The sequence below is a fragment of the Aspergillus ochraceoroseus genome (genome assembly GCF_002846915.1).
Source record: "Aspergillus ochraceoroseus IBT 24754 chromosome Unknown P175scaffold_2, whole genome shotgun sequence".
In the NCBI taxonomy this organism is placed as follows: domain Eukaryota; kingdom Fungi; phylum Ascomycota; class Eurotiomycetes; order Eurotiales; family Aspergillaceae; genus Aspergillus; species Aspergillus ochraceoroseus.
The window spans coordinates 684,212-707,561 of record NW_024468477.1 but is presented as its reverse complement, the minus strand read 5'-3'; the positions used below and the strand labels follow the sequence as shown (position 1 = coordinate 707,561).

Here is a 23,350-nt window from a genome sequence, read left to right as displayed (position 1 = left end):
TTCTTTCTTGTCTCCGTCTTGCTTGTTCTTCTTCATCCTATTAGACATCCTCATGTTCCACGATGTTTTTCTTTTTCGTCAATATACCCCCCGATCATTCGTTGACCTTGTTGGCTTCCTCTGGCTTTTAGTCCTCCCTTTTTTTTTTTTTTTTTTTTTTTTTTTTTTTTTGCGCCGTACTCCCTTAGACTAAGGTACCTACTACTACCTACGCAACATCAACTACCCTGTATATTCGCCCTCTTCGTTTCTTCCTCCTTTCTTCGTCTTCACCCCTGAACCGACCTCATCTATATCTATGGTATCCGTAATTCACGACACGATACCGGGCGGGAAGAAGATCGATTGGACGAACCTACCTCGTCGTCTTCCCTTGGATTTAATCCTCTTACTTAGGTATTGCTTACTTCCTTGCTCGAGCTATGATTGACAAAGCATACATAATCTGCATGATGTCGGAAAGATGATAGAATACCCGCCAAGCGCCGAATATAGGAATAGGAATAGGAATAGGACTGGACTGGATTTGGTTAAATTACTCTCAATCCCTTGGTTTCTTTCTCTAAGCCATATATATAGTATTAGGGTTTATTTTGCGTATCTTGGAAGACTTGCTACCTGGCTCGAAGCCGAGTAGTAAGTAGAGAGAGAGGCTTATCAATCTGTACTTCTGGTAAGGAGTTCGCTGCACATAAGCGAGCTGCTGCAATGCTACATTATTATATGCATACTCCGCTGGTAGATTTGAATCTGTCTGATATCATATCATGTATGAGTGAGGACCCTGGTCCAAAAACATTACATACATACATACATGAATAAGGAATCAAAATAGAAAGATACCAATGTAAACCCGACAAATAAATAAAGAAAAGGGGAAAAGTGAAAAAAAAAAAAATGAAATGAAATGAAATGAAATGATATCAATATGTGATTTGAGCTGATATGAACAGAGAAGAGAAAAGAAAATAATGATGCGCAGGTGACACCAAAGGCAAATTTTACCACCTGTGAACCGGTGCGAGTTTGCGAGTCCGCCTGCAGAATTGTAGTATGCCAGTCGATCATGTACTAACGTACCCGGGCGTATCATAATGAAGTTTGGGCAAACTCAGCAGGCAGACCGTGCCATGATCAGAATTTGAGGTGGTTTAGGGACATTGAGCTACCCCGCACGGTCCCAAGTCCTTTTGTTTTTTTCTTCTTCTTCTTTTCTTTGACCTCCAAAGCTGCTGGCTCTTGATACTGGTCACCCTCATTTGTTTCAGAACATAATGTTCGAAAGAGAAAAGTAATTCGTAATTACAACAAAGAAAAAAAAGAAACCATAGCGCCGGGCTCTTTTCGGACGACCAATCACTGGTAAAATAAGGGGAGGGGAATATGGGAGTAAAAGTAGAGCAGTTCAAACGATCATCGTCGGATTGGCACACCACCACGAGCAGGAGGTGGACTTACGCTTGCATCCTTATCCTGAGCGGCAGCAGGGTCAGAGATACTATCAGACTCATCGATACTTGTTCCGCGTTGTAAAAAGCTGGCCTCCTTGATGGGGCTTCGGCTTTGGAACCCAAGAGCGCCTGGGTGGCTGCTAATACTGCCATGGATATGCTGTCCGCCTTGAGCACTGATACTTCCACCATTGCCCATGGCCAGGGGATTATTTGCACCGGGCGAGGTCGCAGTGAGGTGGGGAATATTCTCGGGGACAGGATGCTGAGAGCCGATGTTGGTCACACCCACGTCTGAGGCTTTTCCGGCTTTGCTCAGAGCGTAGTCACCCGAATCGAAGTATTTCCGTTCCTATACGATGGAGCCAACGTTAAGACGAGAGTTGAATTTGACGGAGAGATTGAGGTCACATACCTTGAGTTTGTTCTGGAGTAGGTCTTTCTTGGTTGGCATTTTCCCATAGAGACGCAACAGACGCTGCTCGTCGGGGCTCAAAGACTGTATAATAATGTGGTCAGTGCCAGCTCAATGTGCCAAAACAGCAAGATAGTGGGAGAACTCACGCTGGTATCAATCTTGTTCTGCTGGTGGGGGTTCATTGTGACTGGCGGATAGATGAGATGAGCACAGAGAGAACTGGAGAAGGACAAGGTGTGGGATAGCAGGTCGTCGGTAAGTAGTATATGAACGACGGTGCTGCCGGGGCGGGGGAGGTTGGACGAGGCGATATGTGTCGTCAGAGGACCCCACTGAGGGCGGGGGGGGGGAAGGTATAATAATAATGAATGTCAGGGAAGTAAGGAGGTTGAAGGTGATGGAAGAAGAGAGGAAAGTTGATGAATCAGATGCTGAGAAGAACAGAAGGGTAAGAGAAACTTGGGTAAGGGAAGAAGAAGGGAGTTGAAAGATGAGACAGAGGAAGAAGAAGAAGAAGAGAAGAAGAAGTAGTGAGTAGTGTAGTGAGTGAGTATGAAATCAGATACGCCTGAGACGCCCAACCAGGAAAGTGGGTTACTAGATATGGTTAGCCGGGTGGATCTGAAACTGTAATCTGGTTTGAAATACTGTAATTTATCCTGCATATTACGAGACAATACAGCAGATTACATCCATCCAGTTCTGCATCACTTCTGAAGGCCTTTTGACAGGTTCTTAAAGATATTCTTATTCTTCTTCGTCTTCTTCTTCGTCTTCGTCTTCTTATTATTAGTAGTATTATTATGATAGAGGGAGATCAAGAGAGAATTAAAGAAGACGGTATAAGTATAGATTCTTCAGATATTATAGCTTAGTCTAGACTAGCCCCCTCCTACTAGTTAGTCCCCCTCATTCTTCTTCTTCTTCTTCTTGTACCTGGTCTGGTAGCTTCTGATAAATAGTCTAATTACTGTCTTTTAGCCTACAGTCTGTTAATTCTCATATTTCCATTCCTTTATATTGTAATATTATTTGAAGAATGGAAAGTGTTTGACGGATGTCCATCAATCTGGTAGCCTTCCTTGCTCTGCTTCCTATCTTGCGGGTGATAAGAATTGATTTTCTCTGCCCCTCTACTCTTAACCCACTTCACAATTACCCTCTCTTCCCTTCAGCATTCAAACTCTACTTCTTAATCTACATTTCTATCATTTTTCTATTCTCTTCTTTTTTTTTAATCAGTATTTTCTAGAAGCTCCTTACACCTCACAACTGTAGGATCCGGTTCTCAGGTGAACTCTAATCCCCCGCTTTCTCTCACTTCCTTGACTTCCATTGACCAGTAGCAAAAGCTCCGGGTATATCCAGCACTGATCAGTTTCTCCTCATTCGAGCCAACATGGGCGACCAGAAGACCCCCGTGACCATCGTGGTCGAACATTTGGATCCTGAACTGGGTTCCTGGTCCGCATTGGAGTATGGCTGTATTGCTCGCGAGTCGTATGTCTCCGGGAGCAGATTTCTTCTCAGTTCGGTCCCCACCTCCCTCCAGATGCCAGAAGACTTGGCCTCGACAAAGGGACTAGAGGTTGAGCATCGTAGTGTCGAGGAGATTTTTGCAGAACGGAAGTCCAAGGTCTGCCTGTTAGACCCAGCTGCTGAGGTCGAACTATCTCCTGCTGATGGGGACAATTTTGAGGTTTTTCTTTTTGGAGGAATTCTCGGTGCGTTTTTCTTTCTTTCTTTCTCTCTTTTCAACTTGTCATGATATTTTCAATCATATATCAAACTATGCAAGTGCTAGGCTGATTCAACCATGACATATAGGCGATGATCCTCCACGGGGTAAGTTTCAGGCAGGAATCTATAGGCGTTCTTACCACTAACAGCCAGCCTCAGATCGGACTTCTGAATTGAGGAAAAAGGGCTATGCGGGACGACGACTAGGCCCAAAGCAGATGACGACTGATACTGCGGTGCGAGTTACCCGCATGGTTGTTCATGAAAAGGGTAACTCTTATCACACCTACCTTAAGCATCGTATGTGGAGGGAAGCTGATTTCTGGTAGTACCTTTGGAAGAGATTCAATATATCGACTACCCAGAGATCGTGATCAACGAGCATGAACGAACTGAAATGCCATTCCGCTATGTAAAGGGAAGCAATGGCAAGCCTATTATGCCTGATGTATGTTCAGTCTTTGTGATCGGCAAGTTGCTTGGGAAGTAGTAGCTGACATAATATAGGGGATGGTGGATTTGATTAAGAAGGATGCAGACCAGAACCTAGAGGATCTTTTTTGATGCATCTTAGGACAGTCTGGACATGATGGGGTAGAGCTAAATATGGAATCTTCTCACCCGACCACATGAATTACCAGCATTCCCTCCCTCCGTGATGAATAAATAATGGATAGACAAAAGTTAACTACTGGAGGAAAATATTAGAGACTGCATTGTTTCAATTGAAAGACAGTGAAGTGAATCAATAGTCAATTTAGTAGTGAAATAAACACAGCCCCTATATTATGTCTTATTGAGTCTCGAAACGGGCAAGAATGAGATGTGACGGGGTTGGTACGCCAAAAATACATCTGGCCCTTCAATCAACGCCAAATTTTGGCCAACCAGGATGGTAAATTTTGTTTCGAATCGGTACGGTACGGTACAGTCGATCCCAGCGCAGTCGGAGGTACGGAGTAAAGCTTCCCCTATAAAGTAAGAGACCATATGAACACGCCGCCTCTCGGCTTCACTGCCGTTCTAGACTCGGTCATTATTATCCTCTTCTTTCTCTCCTTCTCTCAGTGATTGTTCCCCTTCTATTTTCCTCGAGGGACCACTTTCCTTTTCCTTGCTCCCTTCACTTTAAACTCCTGAAATCCTCCGTCTGGTCTCGCAGGATCCCGAAACGGTAGACGGACGACGACGACGACTCCGGGATCCACCCGCTATTCCATCGCATATCAATGAGTTCTTGAGGACTCCTTAACGTCCTCATAGGGCATCTCTTTTCGTTTTCGGTTTTGATCCAGCTTCCCTTCGGAAATGGTCTCCTGGTTGCTCCGCGGGGCCTCCCGGAGTAAAGATGGCGCCCCGTCCTCACGTTCGATCTCGACATGGGCCGTGTCGCTGCTTTTTCTTTTGAATATAGCTTCAGTCTCCGCCCAGTCTGCAGCGGACTACTACGTTCGCTCATTACCCGGGGCCCCTGACGGGCCCCTGCTCAAGATGCACGCTGGGTAAGTGCCGGCGTTGAATCCGTTCCAACACTCGGACACAGCTTGGGACACAATTAGCTGACCTAGGACTGCCTAAAGACATATCGAAGTCGATGCGCAGAACAACGGGCATCTTTTCTTCTGGCACTACCAGAATCGCCATATTGCGAATCGTCAACGAACAGTGATCTGGCTGAATGGTGGCCCGGGATGTAGTTCAATGGATGGCGCCCTGATGGAAGTCGGACCGTATCGACTGAAGGACAATGAGACGTTGGTGTACAATGAGGGGTCGTGGGATGAATTCGCGAACCTCCTTTTTATTGATCAACCTGTGGGAACTGGATTCAGTTACGTCAACACCAACAGCTATGTCCATGAGTTGGATGAGATGGCCGCCCAGTTCATGACGTTCCTGGAGAAGTGGTTTGCCTTGTTCCCGGAGTATGAGAGGGATGATGTATGATGTCCCACCAGACATGTTCTACGCATTCTTTTGCTAACCCATGTAGATTTACATTGCTGGAGAGTCTTACGCCGGTCAACATATTCCATATATCGCTAAAGCCATTCAGGAACGCAACAAGAAAATCAACGCCACCACCCCATTATGGAACGTCCGTGGTCTGTTAATTGGAAACGGCTGGATCTCCCCGGCTGATCAGTACCCGTCGTACTTGACTTTCGCGTACAGAGAAGGTCTCATCAAGGAGGGTACCGGCGTCGCAAACGAGCTGCAAGTTTTGCAATCAGTCTGCCAGTCACGGCTACAAGCTGCAAAGGACAGGGTAAGCATCATGGAATGCGAAGAGGTTTTGAACAAGTTACTGTCGAAGACCTTGGACTCGAACCGTATGTGCTACAACATGTATGATGTTCGTTTGCGCGACACCTCCGATTCCTGCGGCATGAGCTGGCCCCCAGACCTGGCAGATGTCAAGCCGTATCTCCAACGATCGGACGTGGTTCGAGCTTTGAATATCAATCCAGACAAGCGATCGGGGTGGGAGGAATGCTCCGGTGATGTCGGCCGCGCTTTCCGTCCTCAGACATCCGTACCCTCCATTGAACTGCTACCTGGTTTAATTGAGTCTGGTATTCCCATACTTCTTTTCAGCGGTGATAAAGATCTCATCTGCAACCATGTCGGAACTGAGGAACTCATCAGCAACATGAAATGGGGAGGTGGTACTGGATTCGAAACCTCGCCTGGCGTTTGGGCTCCACGACACGACTGGACCTTTGAAGGCGAGCCAGCTGGTATCTACCAGCACGCAAGGAACCTCACCTATGTCCTCTTCTACAACGCGAGCCATATGGTACCATTCGACCTCCCCCGCAGAACCCGCGACATGGTCGACCGCTTCATGAAAGTCGATATCGCCAGCATCGGCGGCACCCCAGCCGACTCGCGCATTGACGGAGAACCTCTCCCGCAAACATCTGTCGGCGGCCACCCCAACAGCACCGCAGCCGAGGAGCACGAGAAAGAAAGGATCGGAGAAGCGGAATGGAACGCTTACGCGAAGTCCGGCGAGGCTGTGCTTGTCGTTGTCATCATCGGCGTGCTCGTCTGGGGTTTCTTCATCTGGCGCAGTCGTCGACGTCACAGTGGCTACAAAGGTATCTACCCCAGGCCCTTGATGAGCAGCAGCTCCATCCTCGAACGCTTCCAGAACAAACGCAGTGGGGGCGCAGACGTCGAGGCAGGCGACTTTAATGAGTCTGAGCTGGACGATCTGCATTCTCCGGCCTTGGATCGCGAACACTACACTGTTGGCGATGACAGTGAAGAGGATGAACCGGGTCGGTCACAACAGCAGCGAACACAGCCGCAAATGCACCGTCATCCCCAGGAGAACCTGTCCCCGTCCAATGGGTGATCTGTTTCCCAAGGGTATTTCTTTATTAATTTCGATTTTTTTTTCTGTCTGGACGGTAAATACATTTATTTATCTTTGGCGTTTTTAAATGTTGTCTCGGTTCTTCCATGTCTTCCCTTCTTCTTCTGTGTTCCATGCATATACATATATATCTTGCTTTGGTCAAGTGTGTGCCTTGCGAGCATTCCCATAGGTAAACGCAGCCAAGTTAACTATTTTAGCAGAATAGCCTCAGTTGGACATGAACTTTTATGACTAGATTTGATTTGATCCGTTTCCATTCCAATCGATTATTACCTCTAATCGCATTCTTTTTATAAATTACTATAAGTGATTCTCATACTACCAAGGTACTAACTAGTGTAGATATGGTACCTCTGTTCCAACCACATTGCGGCTCTGTCCTGTCAGGGAATATTAACTAACTAGTATCTGTTAATATGCTTCCAATGAAATGACTCGAGTTCAGTTGAAAGCCTCTTCTATTTCGTGATGTGCACATGTATAAAGAATCAGAGTTAAAAGACTAATTAATCCAATGCCACATGGCTACTACCCAGTAGTTTCTTTAGACGAACTCTTTATCAGTAAACCATCTAGTAGTTAAGGGCCTCTATCTAAGATAGGGCGGCCAAAACCAGCTGCTGTCCGATCTATCCATTAAAAATTGCTTCACAGATCCTGAAGAATGCCAATCAAATTATCTTTGAACTCGCCATTACCCCATTTCAAGACAGCCGAGAGGTGACGTAGGAAATTCAGCGACCCGTCTTTCAAGGTCGTCCTCCAGGTCCCGATGCATACCATGTGGAAGTCTCCTGCTTCGGGCATTCGAAAATGCAGCCAGAACTCGTGAATTGGCCCCTCGGTAGTGACAGAAAACGCTAGGTTTAACACGATGTTAGACTTAGACGACGTAGCTGCTGCTTTTTGACCGGACCCATCGCTGGCTTCGGCGCCATCTGGGGGTTCTCCGTTCAGATCCCGAAGATCCGAGAGGCCTTGGAGGATCAGGAGGGCTGCCGAGCCACCTACTGCGGCTTGGTTCTGGGCTTGGTAGAGGTTCCCTCCGGTGGCACCGGCCTTGGCCTCGACTATCAGAAAGGGGAAACGAAGGCCCAGGGGGGTAACGTGCGGATCGCTGATGAGAGTCGAGATATCTTGCATATCGAGCAAGAGGCTTTGTGCGATGTCGCGGCCCCTCGCGGGCTCAAGGGCTTCTGCTAGCGTGTCGTCCGACAGGCCAACGCATATATCGGGCCGGGGATCCTTCAGCCTGAACACAGGAAGCGCTGGTGGGGAATCCGGCGAAGGGGGGAGGCTGTCAGTGGCGGCATTCTCCTGCAAAAGTCGACGATGTAACTGGCTTCGTTTTCGTGGAACGGTAGGCCGAGGGTTGTGTACTGGAGGTTTTAAGTCTGCACGCCAATCTAAAACATGGAGTTACATAGTTAGGATCTGAAAATTGCCCGACCTGCGGGAAAATGCTTGCTTGCTCACTTGCCTCGGTTCCGAACCGCCTCAAATCCCGCCGGTTTTAAATCGTTGATGGCTGCGTACAAAGCTTCGGTCCATTCGGCTTCCCCCGATGGGTTTCGCTCCAGTTCCTTGGACTTCCTCCAGAGCTTTTCGGAAACTTGGTGAAGATGATCGTTGCCATGGTGGGCTAAATTATGAAAAATACTTGTATCTGCATAATGACTGATACTGGGGGGGATTTCATCGCCAACGAAGATCTTTGCGCGCCGAAGATGGCCGCCGCGATATTGTGCATCACTGGGTCTAATCGGACTGCTCGATCGCGACCGTTGTGAAGAGCGTGTAGAAGGAGGAGGTATTATTGGGATATCTGATAAACTGTGCGCCCTCTCCACCGAGGCCATCTCTAAAAGCGCACAAGGGGGAAGGGATGGGGTATTGTGATTGTGCTCCTCAAGAGCATCAGATGTAAGACAAGTGGTCGGGAAGACCGGCTTATGTTGCGGCTTATGTTGCTTTATGGCTAAAAACCCAGGAGAAGGAGAGCGTGACCGCTTCATTTATGCCAGAATGATGATGAATATGTAGAGAGTGACATGGCAGATAAAGAACAGAAGACAGACTTATTTGTTGCTGCTTTGCTTGAGCGCAGCGGGGTGAACAATGATACAAGCCGGGTGTACAGGAAGCCATATACAGTCAGTGATCACCTGATGCCTGGTGTAAGCGTCTCACTGGCGAGGCGCTTGGGTATGGGTAGTGTCAGTAAAGGAAGCAAAGCTACACAGAGTATGAGGATAGTAGGAAGGTATTAGAAGTGATAAAACAAAGTACTTGCCTCTTAGTACTTCAGGGGTTATTATATTACTATTTATATTACCTAGTCAAGTTACTAGCATAGTATAGGTAACTTAAATATTATTATTCTCCTGATTACCCTTAGTTACTAGATATATAGTTTAGCATGTGGTTTAGCATGTAATTATATATTATATAGTTACTATAATAATTATCTTCCCTTCCCTTGGCAGTATATCCACGCACCATATATATTATACCTAATCTGGCTTGGTACTCTACTAAGAAGGAGCTAGTCCTAGTTAGTATAATATAACCTACTTTTTTATTTAATACTAGAGATAATAATAGTATATATAATACTACTTTTATTAATTATACTTTATTAAATAGAATATAAATAGTATTATATTTTACTTTAAATAAAATAATAGATAGGAGTAGGTAGTTTACTAGGTATACTAGTAATAGGTAAAGGTATTATTATAATATAAATATTATAGGGGAATATTTCTTTATATATACTTTTTCTAGCTTAATCTATATTTTAAAAAGTTCTTTTTAATAAATTAATATATTATACTAAGTAAGTTACTGTTACTTAAGTATTATAGTAATAGCTAACTATATTATAGATCTTATAGCTCCCTTAAAGTATTCTTTATCTAGTACTATACTAGCCATATTTCTGTAGAAGAGAGCCTATTTAGCTACTATTACTTCTTTCTTTATAGGTACCTTTATTCTAGTAGTATAGGTTTATTATACTAATTATTTATAAGCTCCTATAGTAAACCTCCCTATACCTATACTAATTATAGCGCCTGTGACCCTTATTACTACTAGTATATTTCTTGTAGTTCCTGCTATTACTACTTTATTATCTAGCAGGACTATATCCCCCTTATCCTTTATAACTACTCCTAGTATTATAATAATTCCTGCTACCTCTCCTTCTACTTCTTCTACTACAGTGACTCCAGCTGCTCCCGCCACCATTATCACGCCAGCTCCTGTTATCATGCCAGCTCCTGTTGTTACGCCGGCTCCTGTTATTGCGCCAGCTGCTACTATAGCCCTAGCTACTCCGACTATTCTAGTTGCCTCTACTAGCCCGGCCACTATTATGTGGACATTATGTTACCTATATTGCGCCAAGTCTTAGTAGTATATAGATAATAGTCCTATAAAAGCCTATTCCTGTATATACTTAAACCTAGAATAGTAGTATACTTAATATACCTGCTTATATAAAAAGTACTTTCTTATTATCTTGCTTGTATAGGTTAGTCTTGGAGAAATTTAGGTAATATTTAGTAGGGTAGTAAGTATAGTAGCCTGTACCTAATAGGCTTATACTACTAAGATTTTTATCTATTATTTTAAGATTAAGAACTAGACAGAGAGGTTACTTTAGTTTATTAATTATAATATATTTTACTTACTTAATATATAGCATGTTAGAGGCAATATAATAAAGTTAAAAGATAGTAATAAGAAGATTTAAGATAATTATAATAATTAGAGATTTACTAATATTATAATATAGATATTTTATTATTTCTATTTTTATATAATAAAATTAAGTTATTTTTTTAAGATTTTTTAATACTTATAATATATCCTTATTAAATCTTAAAATCTAGTAGGAAAAAGAGAAAGAATAATACTATTAATATATTTTTATAATCTTTTTAGTTTTTTAATCCTATTAATTTATTATTTTTATATTTTATTATTTTATAATATTTTACTAGTATCTTGCCTATATCTTATTTATATAATAAAACTTATTTAAAATATCTTATATATTTTCTAAATCTTCTACTAATTATTAAGTATTCTTATATATTAGCTATCCTTTTTATTTAATTAAGTATTAGTCTTTACTATATAGCTTTTATTATATAATAATCTATTCTACCTTCTATTCTTCCTTATTATTAATAATAACTAGCTAGAATAGTACTAGTAAGTTACTATCTCTTATATTCTATTCTTTAAGAAGTAATATATAAAAGACTAGGTAGATTTTTTTATATAATCTAGATAATTATAAGTAATATACTTATTAGCCTATTATCTTAATTATTTTAAATAACTCTTTATATTTAGTATCTAGCTTCTTGCTAGGCCTCTATATATAGATATTCTTTATAAATAGTAGTACTTGTTAGCCTATATAATATTTAGTTAGGCAGTACCTTCTATTATAGCTCCTTACTTATTATTTAGTAGCATAGTATAGGCTTTCTTCTAGCTAATAGTATTTTACTTATAGTTAGTTAAGTTATTCTCCTACTACTATAACCATGCTAGAGTCCCTAATATTAGCAAGTTTAAGTAGTACTAGCTAGTAACTATACTATATCTTATAAGGGAACATCCCTAATAATATATTTTTTATATTATTATATATAAATTCTACTATATTTAGCTAGTCTATCTAGTTAATTTATTAATAACTAATATAAGTTCTTAGATAGATCTTTAATATCTAGTTTTAATATTCTATTTAGCTATCTATTTATAGGTAGAATATAGTACTTAATTATTCTTTAACTTAAAGTTCTTAGTATAGCTAGGTCTAATATTTACTAGTAAAGAATAAGCTATAATTACTTACTAGGCTTCTTAATACTCCTATTTTAAGTATAATCTCTTCTATAAATATATTAGCTAACTCCTTAATATTAATATTCTTTATTATTAGGAGGTATTTAACTTCCTTAGTATATTAGTCTATAATTACTAAGATAGTATTATATATATACCCCTTTTATATTAATAGTAGTAAGCCTATAATAAAGTCTAGAGTTAGGTTCTACTAAGGACATTCTAGTACTAGGAGCTTTACAAGCTGGCCTAGTAGAAGTTATCTAGGTATCTTTATCTTTTAATAAATTAAATAATTTTTTATATACTCCTTAATATTATATTATAGAATATTCTAGTAAAATTTTTATTTAATAAGATTTAATATCTTCTCTTAATTAAAGTAGCTTATATATAGGTTATTATAATATATTCTTAATAATTCTTAATATACTATTTAATTAGAAGGAATATAGATAGTCTTATTATATTATACTAGCTTATTACTATTAATATACTATTTATTCTTATAAATTTACCTTTATTTAGTATTATTCTTAAGCTACTTTATTACTTCTTATTTAGATAATTTCCCTACTATTTAAGTATATCTCTAGCATGCTAGGTATTCCTTACTAGTATTATTCTAAATTTAACTTATATAAGTATCCCTATATTATATTTCCTGAAATAAGTCTTATAGAATAATTAATAATATTTTATAGATTTACTTATTACTAGCTACTCTTTATACTAGTATTCTTTAAGTTAAAAGTTTTAGATCTTTTAATTATATAATTAAGGTCTCTTAGGGAGTTACTATCTTACTTCTACCTTAATTATTCTATAAACCTCCTAGCTTTACTTAAAATATAAGTAAGAGTTTCTTAGCTATATCTTATTAAGTAGATTTATAATCCTTTTACCTTAAAGATATATTAGCTAGATTAAGGCTACTAGACTAATATTTAATCTAGAAATTATATATTACTAGGAGCTTAGCCTATCTAGTCTAATATTAATTTAGAGTCTTAGTAGTATAGAAATATTTTAAATTTATATAATCTATCTATATATATATTATATATAGATTACCTTTAAAATAGTAATATTATATCTTAAAGTATTTTACTATAATTAATAATTCTTAATTATAAATTTTATACTTTCTTTTTACCTTAATTAACTTTCTTAAGTAGAAGATTATAGGTTATTAAGTAATATATTATATTTTTATAAATTAGATATTATTATATTATATTAGGATTCCTATAATTATAAAACCTAATATATTAGTTACTAGAAGTATCTCTTATTCTAGGTTAAAATACTATAATACTAGGAGTCTAGAGAATATCTACTTTAGTATCTTAAAGGTACTTTAATTATTCTCTATTATCTTAAAGGGGCTACTCTTTCTCCCCTTTATTATTTCTTTTAATATATTACTTAGTAGGGTAATAATCTTAGAATACTAGTAAATAAATCTTTAAAAATATCCTATAAATCCTAGGAATATTTAAATATTATAGAATAAGTATAGTTCTAGCTAGTTATCTATAGTATATATCTACTTAAGATCTATTTAGATTCCTTTAATTCCTATAATAAAGTTAAGAAAATATACTTCTTCCTAATAAAAATTATACTTTAAAAATTTTATATAAAGGTTATACTTCTAGAGGTATAATAATATTTTATTAATATAGTATTTATATTCTTCCTCTATTTATAAATAAATTAAGATATTATCTAGATATATTATATAAAATTTATCTAGAATCCCCTTTATTACTTTATTAATATATACTTAAAAAGTAGCTAGAATATTATATAATTTAAAAAGTATAATTAAATATTTATAATATCTATATTTTATATAAAATATTATCTTCTACTTATTATCTTAATAAATATAAATCTAGTAATAGGTATCTTATAGATCTAGTTTAGTAAATTATTTAATACTAACTAGTTAGTTTATTAGTTTATTAATTTATAGGAGGGGATATTAGTTCTTAATAGTAATTATATTTAGGCCTTTATAATCTATATAGAGCTATAGTAATTTATTAGCCTTTTATATAAAAAGTACTAGCATGTCTACTATACTTATTAAGGGCTAGATCTATCCTTTTTCTAATATTTAATTAATATACTCTCTTAAGATTATTAACTCTATCCTTAATATACTATATAGCCAGCCTATTAATAGTACTATATTAATAACTAATAATATATTATAACTAGCTTTTTTAGAGAGGAGTACTTTTACCTCTTTTTTTAAGAATATTAATTTCTATTCTTTATAATATTTAGGGAGAGCCCCTATTATACTACTATTATTATATAGTTAGCTTAAGACTAGTATAATAAGTTCTTATCTTATTATACTCTTAAATTACTTAAGTAATTTAATTTTAATTTTTAATTTTTTCTCTTAGTAGTGCCAGGTATTTACTACTAAGAAAATATTAAGATTAACTAGGCTTAGCTAGCTATACTCTAGAATTAGTTAATATTCTTTTTCTTTTAAATTTACTATATAATATTCTATATTAAATTCTCTAGTTTTATTAAGATTATCTATAATTTAGCTCTTTACCTAGAATCTTATATAGCATGATACTATTAAGCTATTAGTAAAATATATAGGTTACTCTATCTTTATCTTATTAAGATTTATTCCTTCTTTAGCTAAAAGATAATAAGAAATAAAGTTCTTATTTACTCTAGTATCTATAAGTATCCTTATTATAACTTATTTCTTGCTTACTAGGATAGCTATAGTAGCTAGGAGGGATCCTACTAGTATCTCTTTATTTTATTAGAGTACTAGGGATTCTAGAGTATTTAATTATTATTAATTCTAGTTCTCTAATTTTCCTACCTTCTTAGTACCTTCTCTATACTAGGGGCATTTCCTTATAATATAACTAGTTTAATTATACTAATAATATTAGTCTTTCTTTTATTAGTTCTAGTAATTCTACTACTCTTCCTTTAATTTTTTCTACTAGAATTTATTTAGTTAGAGATTTATTATTTTACTATTATTTTTCTTTCTCTTTCTTAAATTATCCTTTAATATATAAGACCCTAGAGGTTAGTTTAGTTATACTTTATTTAACTTTTTCTACTTCTCTTATTTCTAAAGTTTCTTATACCTTGCCCCTAGTTTAGTAACTTTAACTAGACTTTATAATATTATTATATCCTACTAGATTTTCTTGTATAATTTAGGCCAGGCTATTTAAATAACTAGCTAGTAGAGGAATTCTTTAAAATTAGCTTTAATTATTAGAATAAACTCCTCTATTTAGATTATTAGGATTTATATACTCTATTATAGTCCTTATCTTATATATAGGAGCTAGTAAGCTACTATCTACCTATAGTCTCTCTTTAGTTTTAGGAAATTCTATAGGAATTTAGTAAATTTTATATAGGTAAGTTCTTTAGGATTTACTCTATACTTAGAGTATTATACCTGCTTTATATTATTTTTTAAGTAACCTATAGTATAGTAAATCTTAACTATATTACTCTTATAAAGTTTCCCCTATAATCTAAAGTAGTCTTAAAGGTCTTCTAGGAAGATACTAAGTTTCTTTAGATTTTATACCTTAAAGAACTCAGGTTCAGGTACCTTTTTTCTACCTGTCTACATGGCTTATGCTATGTATTAGGCCATGTACTATAACTTATTATCTTTTATTAATTTAATAGGTTAGTACTAAAGAATTACTAGTACTATTAAACCTTTCTTAATAATAATTTCTAGAATTATAATTATAGATTCTATAGAATTTAGATTTATTACTTCTTAAGAGAAGGAATAAGTAATCCTTCTTATACTTATTATATTACTTTACTTAATTAAGGAAGTACTTTAAATTATAAGTATCTTACTAGTAAGATACTTAGATATAAATAGTATTAGTAAAGGAAGTAAAGCTATATAGAGTATAAGAATAATAGGAAGATATTAGAAGTAATAAAATAAAGTACTTACCTCTCAGTACTTCAGGGGTTATTATATTACTATTTATATTACCTAATTAAGTTACTAGCACAGCACAGGTGACTTGAATGTTGCCATTCTCCTGATTACCCTCGGTTACTAGGTATGTGGTTCAGCATGTGGTTCGGCATGTGGTTGCATGTCACGTGGTCGCCGTGACACCTGGTCCCACCTGACACCTGATTTCCCCTCACTGACTATTTTTTTAATAATTTTTAATAACTTATATCTTAACTAATATAGATTTAATTAAAGCCATGATAGAAGTAATTAACTTGTTAAAGATTAGTAATTTAATTAATTATACTAAGATTATAAAAGAGTTTAGTATTAATTAGATAATATTATTAAGATACTACTATAGGGTATAGTACCTTAAAGACTACTAATATAAGTAATAGTAAGTTCTTATTAACTAATATAAAAAAAAACTAATAAATTATATTAATAAGCTTATTAAATAAGGCCTCTTTATATTCTATAAGATATTTTAGAATTTTATAAAGGAAATTACTAGTAAGAAACTTAAAAAATATTAGCCTAGGTACTTTATAAAGTATTATTAAGATAATCTTATTTTAATTTATATAATAATTATTAATATTATATAAAAATAAGTTAATTTTATATATAAATATACTTTATATTTTAAATTATTAAGCTAGAAAATATAATAATATAAATTATAGTTAGAGAATATTTATAATATAAATAAAAAAGAATTTCTTATTAAAATATTAGTTAAAGATCTTAGAATTTTTTTAAAGTAGAAATATATAGTTAGAGGAGGGCTTAAGTAATACTTATAAAATAAAAATTATAAGTAAATAACTTTAATTATTTATATTTATATTAATAGAATCTCTCTTTTATTAGGTCTTATTTACTAGACTTTTACTAGTAATATATAAGATTTCTAATTTTAAAATTTTAATTTTAAGTTTTATTCTTACTTCTTTACTTTTTCTATAAGTAGTTAGACTAATAATAAGCTAGAATATACCTAGTTAATTAATATATTTAATTATAAGATTAAGAATAAAATATATAGATAATAAAGGCTTTTTATTTTTAATAATTATAGATCTTATCTTACTATAAAATTTATTAATTATTATAATATTAATAAGATTTTATTAATAATATATTTATTTTATTTAATTTATTTATTATAATTACTTAATATTAGGATCTTTAGTTCTTTTTTTACTATTTATAGTAAGAATCTTAAAGATTTTCTATATAAATTAATAAGCTTTAATTATATTATTAAATAGGACTTTTTTTACCTTTTCTAGCTAGCCTAGAAATAGGTCTTATTAATAAAAAATATTCTTTTTTTATAGTAAATTATAAGAATATAACTACTAAATCTAAAAATAGTTTTAATTTAATTTAATAAGTAGAATAATTTTAGGCCCTTCTTAAGTAATTTCTTATATTCTATCTTATAAGTAAAGGACTAGTAAAAGATTAAGAAGTTTTTAAATTAAATTATTACTAATATATATAATAAAAATATTAAAAAATTAAGTTTAATAATATATTATTTTTCTATAAAAAATATTATCCTAAAATTATATTATTAAGGCCTTAAATTAGCTTTCTAGAATAAGAAGAAGAAATATTAATATAGAAAACTCTTATAATTTAAGCTTATAACTTTTAAAAATAATAGTATAATTTTTTACTCTTCTTAAAAGGTTTAGCAGGCTTGTAATCTTTAAATATAGAAGGATAAAATTATATAACTTACTAAAGTATTAAAGAAGTAAGAGAAGGTCTATTAATAACTTACTAAAGAGAAGAAATAATACTTGCTTAAAAAGTAAAAAAGAAATTAAGTATTCTAGTAAAAATTATAGCTACTAGAAGTAGAATAAAAGAAATAATAAAAGAAAGATACTTATCTAGTAAAGAAAATAGATTACTAGCTTTAAAATAATTTCTAGTAGGTAAAAAAGTCTCTAAAGAAGGTTTTTAAAGCTTTATGCTAGTAAAAATCTATAGAAACTAGGCTAATAATACTTATAGAAGTCCTAGAGGCCCCTCTAATAGTAAATCATCAAGGCTGTAAGATCCGGCTCCTACAGTACTTTCAGACCAATTAAAAACTATATATAGAGTCCTAATAATAACTATATTTATCTACTAAAAGATCACGCGATAATAATAATTATATATAGTTGAATTGCTTCATATTCAATATTGCTGGTAGTGGTGAAATCGGGCGTCAGGTGGGACCGGGCGTCAGGTGATCACCGACTGTATGCCATCTCTGCATGACGGGCTGCTCAACGATCGATCCCTATTTATCAAATATCACTCAGTAGAGATGGCTTGCGTTCTTGAACCAGGAATTGACCAGTCTACTGCTGATCTGATAATTCAGGTAGATAGATTACTGCGAAACTGTCCAAACCTTGATACTTCCATCATCCGCAGTCGTCACTAGCACTTCCTCCTCTTTGCCTTCCTCCCTGCCACGATCAGCGCGATTCGCCCACGCGACATGGTTGATCTCGTAGATTCCATGTGCACCGTCCATAATAGCAATGACCTTCCAGTCTGTAGGTGGGTGGGTGGATTCACTCGCAGAAGTGGAAGAATCAGCACCAGCAGCACCGAGAGCATCATCCGTCTCCATCGGCTGCGGCTCCCCCGACGACAAAGGAACAAATCGCTCCTCGTATACAACAATTCTCCCATCCGCGCCCACGGAAGCAAGTAGCCCTGTCTTTTTGCTCCAGGCGACAGCGTAAACGGATAACTCGTGCACCCGTGGCAGAATCGTATCCTCTTCCCAGATTTCGTCCGTCCCCGTGGGTCGAATGATACTAGGGATTGCGCTGGCGGCGGGAATCCCACTACCGGTAGGTCTTTCTTTTGGCTGTCGGCGCCAGATCCGCACCGTTTTGTCATGCGAGCAGGATGCTAGACGTGGACCGGAGAGAGCGTGCCATGTCTTCCATTGAGATACGACTAGATCACTACCACTCCGGTCGTCACCAACGGAATTGGCAGAGCTAGAAAGAGGAAAAGAGGAGGAGGAGGAGGAGGAGGAGGAGGAGGAGGGGATATTCTCCACCGCTTCCCAGTCAAGCCCCCAAACTGTACCCCCATGACCCCGGATACACGCAACCTGCCCCCAATCATCGATATCCTCTCTCCACAACCGGATGGTATCATCGTAGCTCGCGCTCGCCAAACACTCCTCGGCCGGATGCCAGCAAACAACCTTGACATCGCCCTCGTGCTCCTGCATCACCGCAACGGTCTCGAAGTTGTTGTCCCCGTCATCCAGATCCTCCCAGATCCAGATCGACTTGTCCCGCGAGCAAGTGGCAAGAAGCAAGCCCGACGCAGACCAGGAAACGGACTTGACTTCACTATCGTGGCCGTCCAGAAGCACAGCGAAACGCCATTCTTCGTCATCGTCATCGTTGTTATCGTTGTCGTCGCCTTGTTCTTCTTTTTCCTCCCCAGGTTGGGATCCGTGTCGTGGCTGACGGCCCTCGTTGTCGTCGTTGAGTGTGCTGTCGTTAAATTGTCCGTAGTTATCCCATCGTCGCCAGATGCCAACGGTTGCGTCGAAACTGCCCGTCGCCAGCACGCTTTCGCCCTGGATATTGGGTTTCCAGGCGCATGTCCGTACGCTCCGCTTATGGCCCCCAGAGATGGTAGATAGCAGCCGGAAATTGATCAGGGAGTAGACGCGGACCGTTTTATCCGAGCTGCAGGTTGCAACAAGGGGGAGAGTAGGATGGGGTGCTGTGAGCCATGTGCGTTCAAGAGAGGGCGGGGTTAAATCTGATAGGAGGGTGAGGTGGTGCTGGGGTTGTTCCCGGGCTGGGACAGCATCCAATGCTGTCATTGTGCGTTGAAATTGAAAAAAGATTGCGTGATTCTAGTTGTTTGAGGGGGGTTAAGGTGGTTTTCTGCCGTGTGCTGTTGTCGAATGTGGGAGTGGGAGTTGGGAGGAAAGGCCTGCGAGGGTTGGTGGGGGGGTTCTGGAGAAAGATCTCTCTCTCTCTCTCTATTGCGACTTCGGAGTCACAAGTTAAGATGTCAGATCTTTTGCTGCCCCCAACCACATTGACAACCCTTTACAACATGAATTACTAGGCGGAAAAGGGATATACACAGTGCTAAATACTTGCGGAATGCATTGGTGTATCAACTAAAAAATCAATCTGTCTAGCAATAATCCATCAAAAGAGGTCATTTGCAACCGCAAACTAAACACAACAACTTGTCTTGTCCATGGATAATCTAATCCCCAAATATACCCGCCAAGTAAAATAGTATTGTAATAGTATTCTCAAATTCAAAAATGATAGCTCCGGACCTCCCTTCACGCCGTCGGACTCAGAGGACTGCTGTCTCTCAGGATCTGTTCATAGACCATACCGTGACATAACCAATCTACTTCCCGGACTTTGTCCAATTCTTCCGTCAATTGACCAACTTGACTGACAAACTCGGGCATTCCCGCACCTGCCAGGCTTTGACTGGCGGTCGTCGTAGCCCGCACCCTCTCGCTGGCGCTCGACGCATTCAGGCGGGAGAGTACATGCGCGCGGAGACGGGAGAGAATGAGGCGTGCTACTGGGTCAGTGAAGCTGGTTGCACCGCTCCCACTCGTACCAGAAGTTGTTCCGGAGCTCACTGAGTCTGCCGAAGATGATAGCTCCTGGGCAGACAGATCCGTCTGGACTTCAACCGATGCTGAGGGGGTCGTGGGGCTCGCAACGGAACAAGCGGCAGCAACTTGAGGCAGCAACCGACGGATAGTTGCTGCAAGTTGAGCCCTAGCGCTCGAGGGCATTGGATGCGTAGACTCCAGAATCAACTGAATTCGGTCAGGTTGAACGTCGTTGAAATCCAAAGCCATAATTCGATCCGCTTCCGCTTTCCATTGTGCCCGCGCATCGCGCTTCAGCAGGTTCTTAGCCGTCAGCAGAATTGAAGCGGTGGCTACAATCTTAAAAACCTGCGCATGGAGTCTGCCCAGTCGTTCGCGATCCAATTCCAGAGTCTCAGGAACTAGGTCGTCAAAGACAGGCGCGTTGCTGAGCACGAGGTCCACCAGGCCATGGGCATACACCTTTGAAGCAGGAGGTCGAGGCTCTCCGTGGACATTCTCCGGGTCGCGCTTTCGCATCTCGTCGGCAATGATTTTCCGATTTGTCCTCCAAAAACGCCGGCTCTTTCCTAAATTCAAGGAGCCATCCTGAAGGCCTTTCTCAAACGTTCTCTGTTCATATCCAGGAGCTTCTTGGATGAGTTGAGGCGCAGCAACCTGGATCATAAAGTTTGTATGATCAAGCGAGAGTAGGTCAATAATACCCATAAGTCTCGCCAGGCGGTCAATGGCATCCCCCGATGATGTGCCTTCAGCAAATGCTTTAACCACAGGATCGCGATAAGGGGCACAGAGCTTCGGTAAAAGAGTATTCATAAAATTGAAAAAGCTGTCATAGGAGAACGCGCCAGCCTTGCACTGGCTCTCAACCAGCTTTGGATCAAGGACTTCACTAATCAGCACATGAAGAGAGTTACCCGGCCGCAGAGAGCGAAGTAATCGATCTTGAATCACCGTAGCCATGGCCACGATCCAATTCGTACCCAAACCAGCCTCCACATCGCGACGCATCATAGCGCACATATGCTCCATGATCTGCTTGCGTGGCTCCGTGTATGATTTCTCCTCAATCTTAAACTCCTTGTTGATGAGGAGTTCATGGACTAAAGCACGATTCTCGGGCAGGGCAGTAAGGATCTGGGTGAATCGTTCATGCGGGGAGATGCGCTGCTTCTCGAGTTCTTGCAAAACGGTGCTGTCCACAATATTGAAGCTCTCACTAATCGGTGAGGCAACGCTTTCTGTAAGCGCTTCAGTAGTCGACGACGGCGCAACTTCCGCCGCCGAACGTGGGATGGCCTGTTTGGAAGCGGTTCGCTTCTTCCCCCGCTTGGCCTTCTTCAAGGCAGTACGCACCATCTGCATGGCTCGATCCGAGCCAGCCAGCCGTTTCAGCCGGGCAAGAAGCAGGATCTGATTCTGTCGAATACCTTGGCGATAATCATCCGCCACACCACCAGCTTGATCATTCTTCACGGTCTGCCAAATCAGTTCCAATTCAATGAACTGAGCCAACATTATTTCAATCAAAACGCTGGAATCATGGGTTTTCCAGGCGTGGAACGCAGAAAAGAACACATTATATGCCTCACACAAAGTCTGAATCTCGGTCGAGATAGTCGTAGGGGAGCAGCAGCCAGAGGCGAGTAGCGGAGTAACTTGTTCAAACGCCGAAAGAAGCTCCCGGGCTTTGGAAATCAAGTCCTGTTCCTGCTCGCCGTTGCTACTTAAAACTTCGGTCGGATGGGTGACGATCAGGTAGCTGCTCAGAAACGTGCGCACAGCACCTCTCCCACCGACCGTGCCGCTTTCCATGTCCCGCAACCCGCAAAGTCGAAGGATACGAGCTGTAATGGACAAAACTCCCTCTTCCGAAAGCAAGACCCCCACTTCCTCGAAAGACATTTCCCGAATGCAGTCAGGGGTCAGAGTCAGAGTCAGGAACTCCTTCATAACCACCTGTGAATGATATGTTCTCCACACGCGTTGGATTTTTCGTGCAGCTGCATCGCGGGTGAGAGACCTCGTTGTTCCTTTGGTGATCTTCCTCTCTTCGCTGGTAGGCAAGCTACTGGTGCGGTGACGGCGATGGGTCTGTTGATAGAGGAGCCGCCTTTTCTCTGCCTCCGCGAACTTCTCCGCCATCTCTAGCCGGAGACGCGCGTGTTCGGCAGCTTTTCTTTCCCTGTTATCCTCCGCTTTCTTCTTTGCCCGGCGAACTTCCTCCTCGCACTTGGCGGTGATCTCCGCCAGCAAACGTTCGCGGGCCTGGTGGGCAGCAAGGGCCCTTTCTTCTCTCTGTAAATTTCGAGTTGTCGCTTTGGCAAGGGCCGCACGTAGCCTCACTTTTTCCGCATGGAGCGCGCGATCTGCAAGCCGCGCCTTCCGACTCTCGAGGATCGACGTTCGTCGTAGATGTTGCGCGATATGATCAGGGGAAGTCGCTCCATGGGAGGACACATTTGAGTGTTGTGAATGTAGGGAGGAAACGGAACTCCGTCGAGATGAAGCCACAGACGAGCGACGAACTACGCTGGGTTTCCGAGCAAAACGAGCGGCGAGATGAGCGGGGAGACTGAATGGGGGGGATGGTTCATCGGACAGCATTTCAACGTCCGGTTCTTCTAAAGTGTCGGCACGGCCGGCATCGGGCAACTGGATTTCAATATCTGAGTTACGACGGATCATGATCTTGACAGGCGAAGCGGCGGGAGGGGACGCGTGAATCCTAACACATGCGAGATGTTCTCTCGTCTAGCGAGGAGCGATCGATTATCGATAGCGGGAACTAAGGGTGTGGATTATTGGAACGTCAAGGGCGAAAGAAGGGATGGAA

The 23,350-nt window shown here is 39.1% G+C and overlaps 7 protein-coding genes across 7 annotated transcripts; 2 read left to right on the top strand and 5 right to left on the bottom strand.

Moving 5' to 3' along the window:
• Window positions 1-718: 718 nt before the first annotated feature.
• P175DRAFT_0130721 (uncharacterized protein) lies at window positions 719-1,241 on the bottom strand. The gene has a single exon (XM_040892400.1). It carries the CDS (start codon window positions 1,066-1,068, stop codon window positions 799-801), a length of 270 nt encoding a protein of 89 aa, XP_040753786.1. The 5' UTR covers window positions 1,069-1,241; the 3' UTR covers window positions 719-798.
• Window positions 1,242-1,413: 172 nt separating this feature from the next.
• P175DRAFT_0490861 (endosulfine family protein) lies at window positions 1,414-2,051 on the bottom strand (the record flags this gene model as incomplete). Its single annotated transcript, XM_040895810.1, has 3 exons — window positions 1,414-1,803; window positions 1,867-1,950; window positions 2,016-2,051. 3 exons carry the CDS (start codon window positions 2,049-2,051, stop codon window positions 1,414-1,416), a joined length of 510 nt encoding a protein of 169 aa, XP_040753785.1.
• Window positions 2,052-3,038: 987 nt separating this feature from the next.
• Window positions 3,039-4,383, top strand: P175DRAFT_0498928 (SAM-dependent methyltransferase). Its single transcript, XM_040896616.1, has 6 exons — window positions 3,039-3,161; window positions 3,222-3,593; window positions 3,697-3,714; window positions 3,769-3,879; window positions 3,939-4,057; window positions 4,117-4,383. Exons 2-6 carry the CDS (start codon window positions 3,269-3,271, stop codon window positions 4,171-4,173), a joined length of 630 nt encoding a protein of 209 aa, XP_040753784.1. The 5' UTR covers window positions 3,039-3,161; window positions 3,222-3,268; the 3' UTR covers window positions 4,174-4,383.
• Window positions 4,384-4,629: 246 nt separating this feature from the next.
• kexA (serine-type carboxypeptidase kexA) lies at window positions 4,630-7,269 on the top strand. The gene is made up of 3 exons (XM_040896615.1): window positions 4,630-5,111; window positions 5,190-5,550; window positions 5,603-7,269. The coding sequence occupies exons 1-3, from the start codon at window positions 4,918-4,920 to the stop codon at window positions 6,971-6,973; spliced, it is 1,926 nt and encodes a 641-aa protein (XP_040753783.1). The 5' UTR covers window positions 4,630-4,917; the 3' UTR covers window positions 6,974-7,269.
• An 8-nt stretch (window positions 7,270-7,277) lies between these two features.
• Window positions 7,278-9,261, bottom strand: P175DRAFT_0521554 (uncharacterized protein). The gene is made up of 2 exons (XM_040899211.1): window positions 8,478-9,261; window positions 7,278-8,403 (listed from the first exon to the last, which is right to left on the bottom strand). Exons 1-2 carry the CDS (start codon window positions 9,010-9,012, stop codon window positions 7,646-7,648), a joined length of 1,293 nt encoding a protein of 430 aa, XP_040753782.1. The 5' UTR covers window positions 9,013-9,261; the 3' UTR covers window positions 7,278-7,645.
• Window positions 9,262-17,965: 8,704 nt separating this feature from the next.
• On the bottom strand, window positions 17,966-19,983 carry cia1 (iron-sulfur cluster assembly protein CIA1). The gene has a single exon (XM_040892399.1). It carries the CDS (start codon window positions 19,741-19,743, stop codon window positions 18,271-18,273), a length of 1,473 nt encoding a protein of 490 aa, XP_040753781.1. The 5' UTR covers window positions 19,744-19,983; the 3' UTR covers window positions 17,966-18,270.
• A 240-nt stretch (window positions 19,984-20,223) lies between these two features.
• P175DRAFT_0431803 (IQ calmodulin-binding motif domain protein) lies at window positions 20,224-23,202 on the bottom strand (the record flags this gene model as incomplete). Its single annotated transcript, XM_040893508.1, has 1 exon — window positions 20,224-23,202. The coding sequence occupies one exon, from the start codon at window positions 23,200-23,202 to the stop codon at window positions 20,224-20,226; it is 2,979 nt and encodes a 992-aa protein (XP_040753780.1).
• Between the last annotated feature and the right edge of the window lie 148 nt (window positions 23,203-23,350).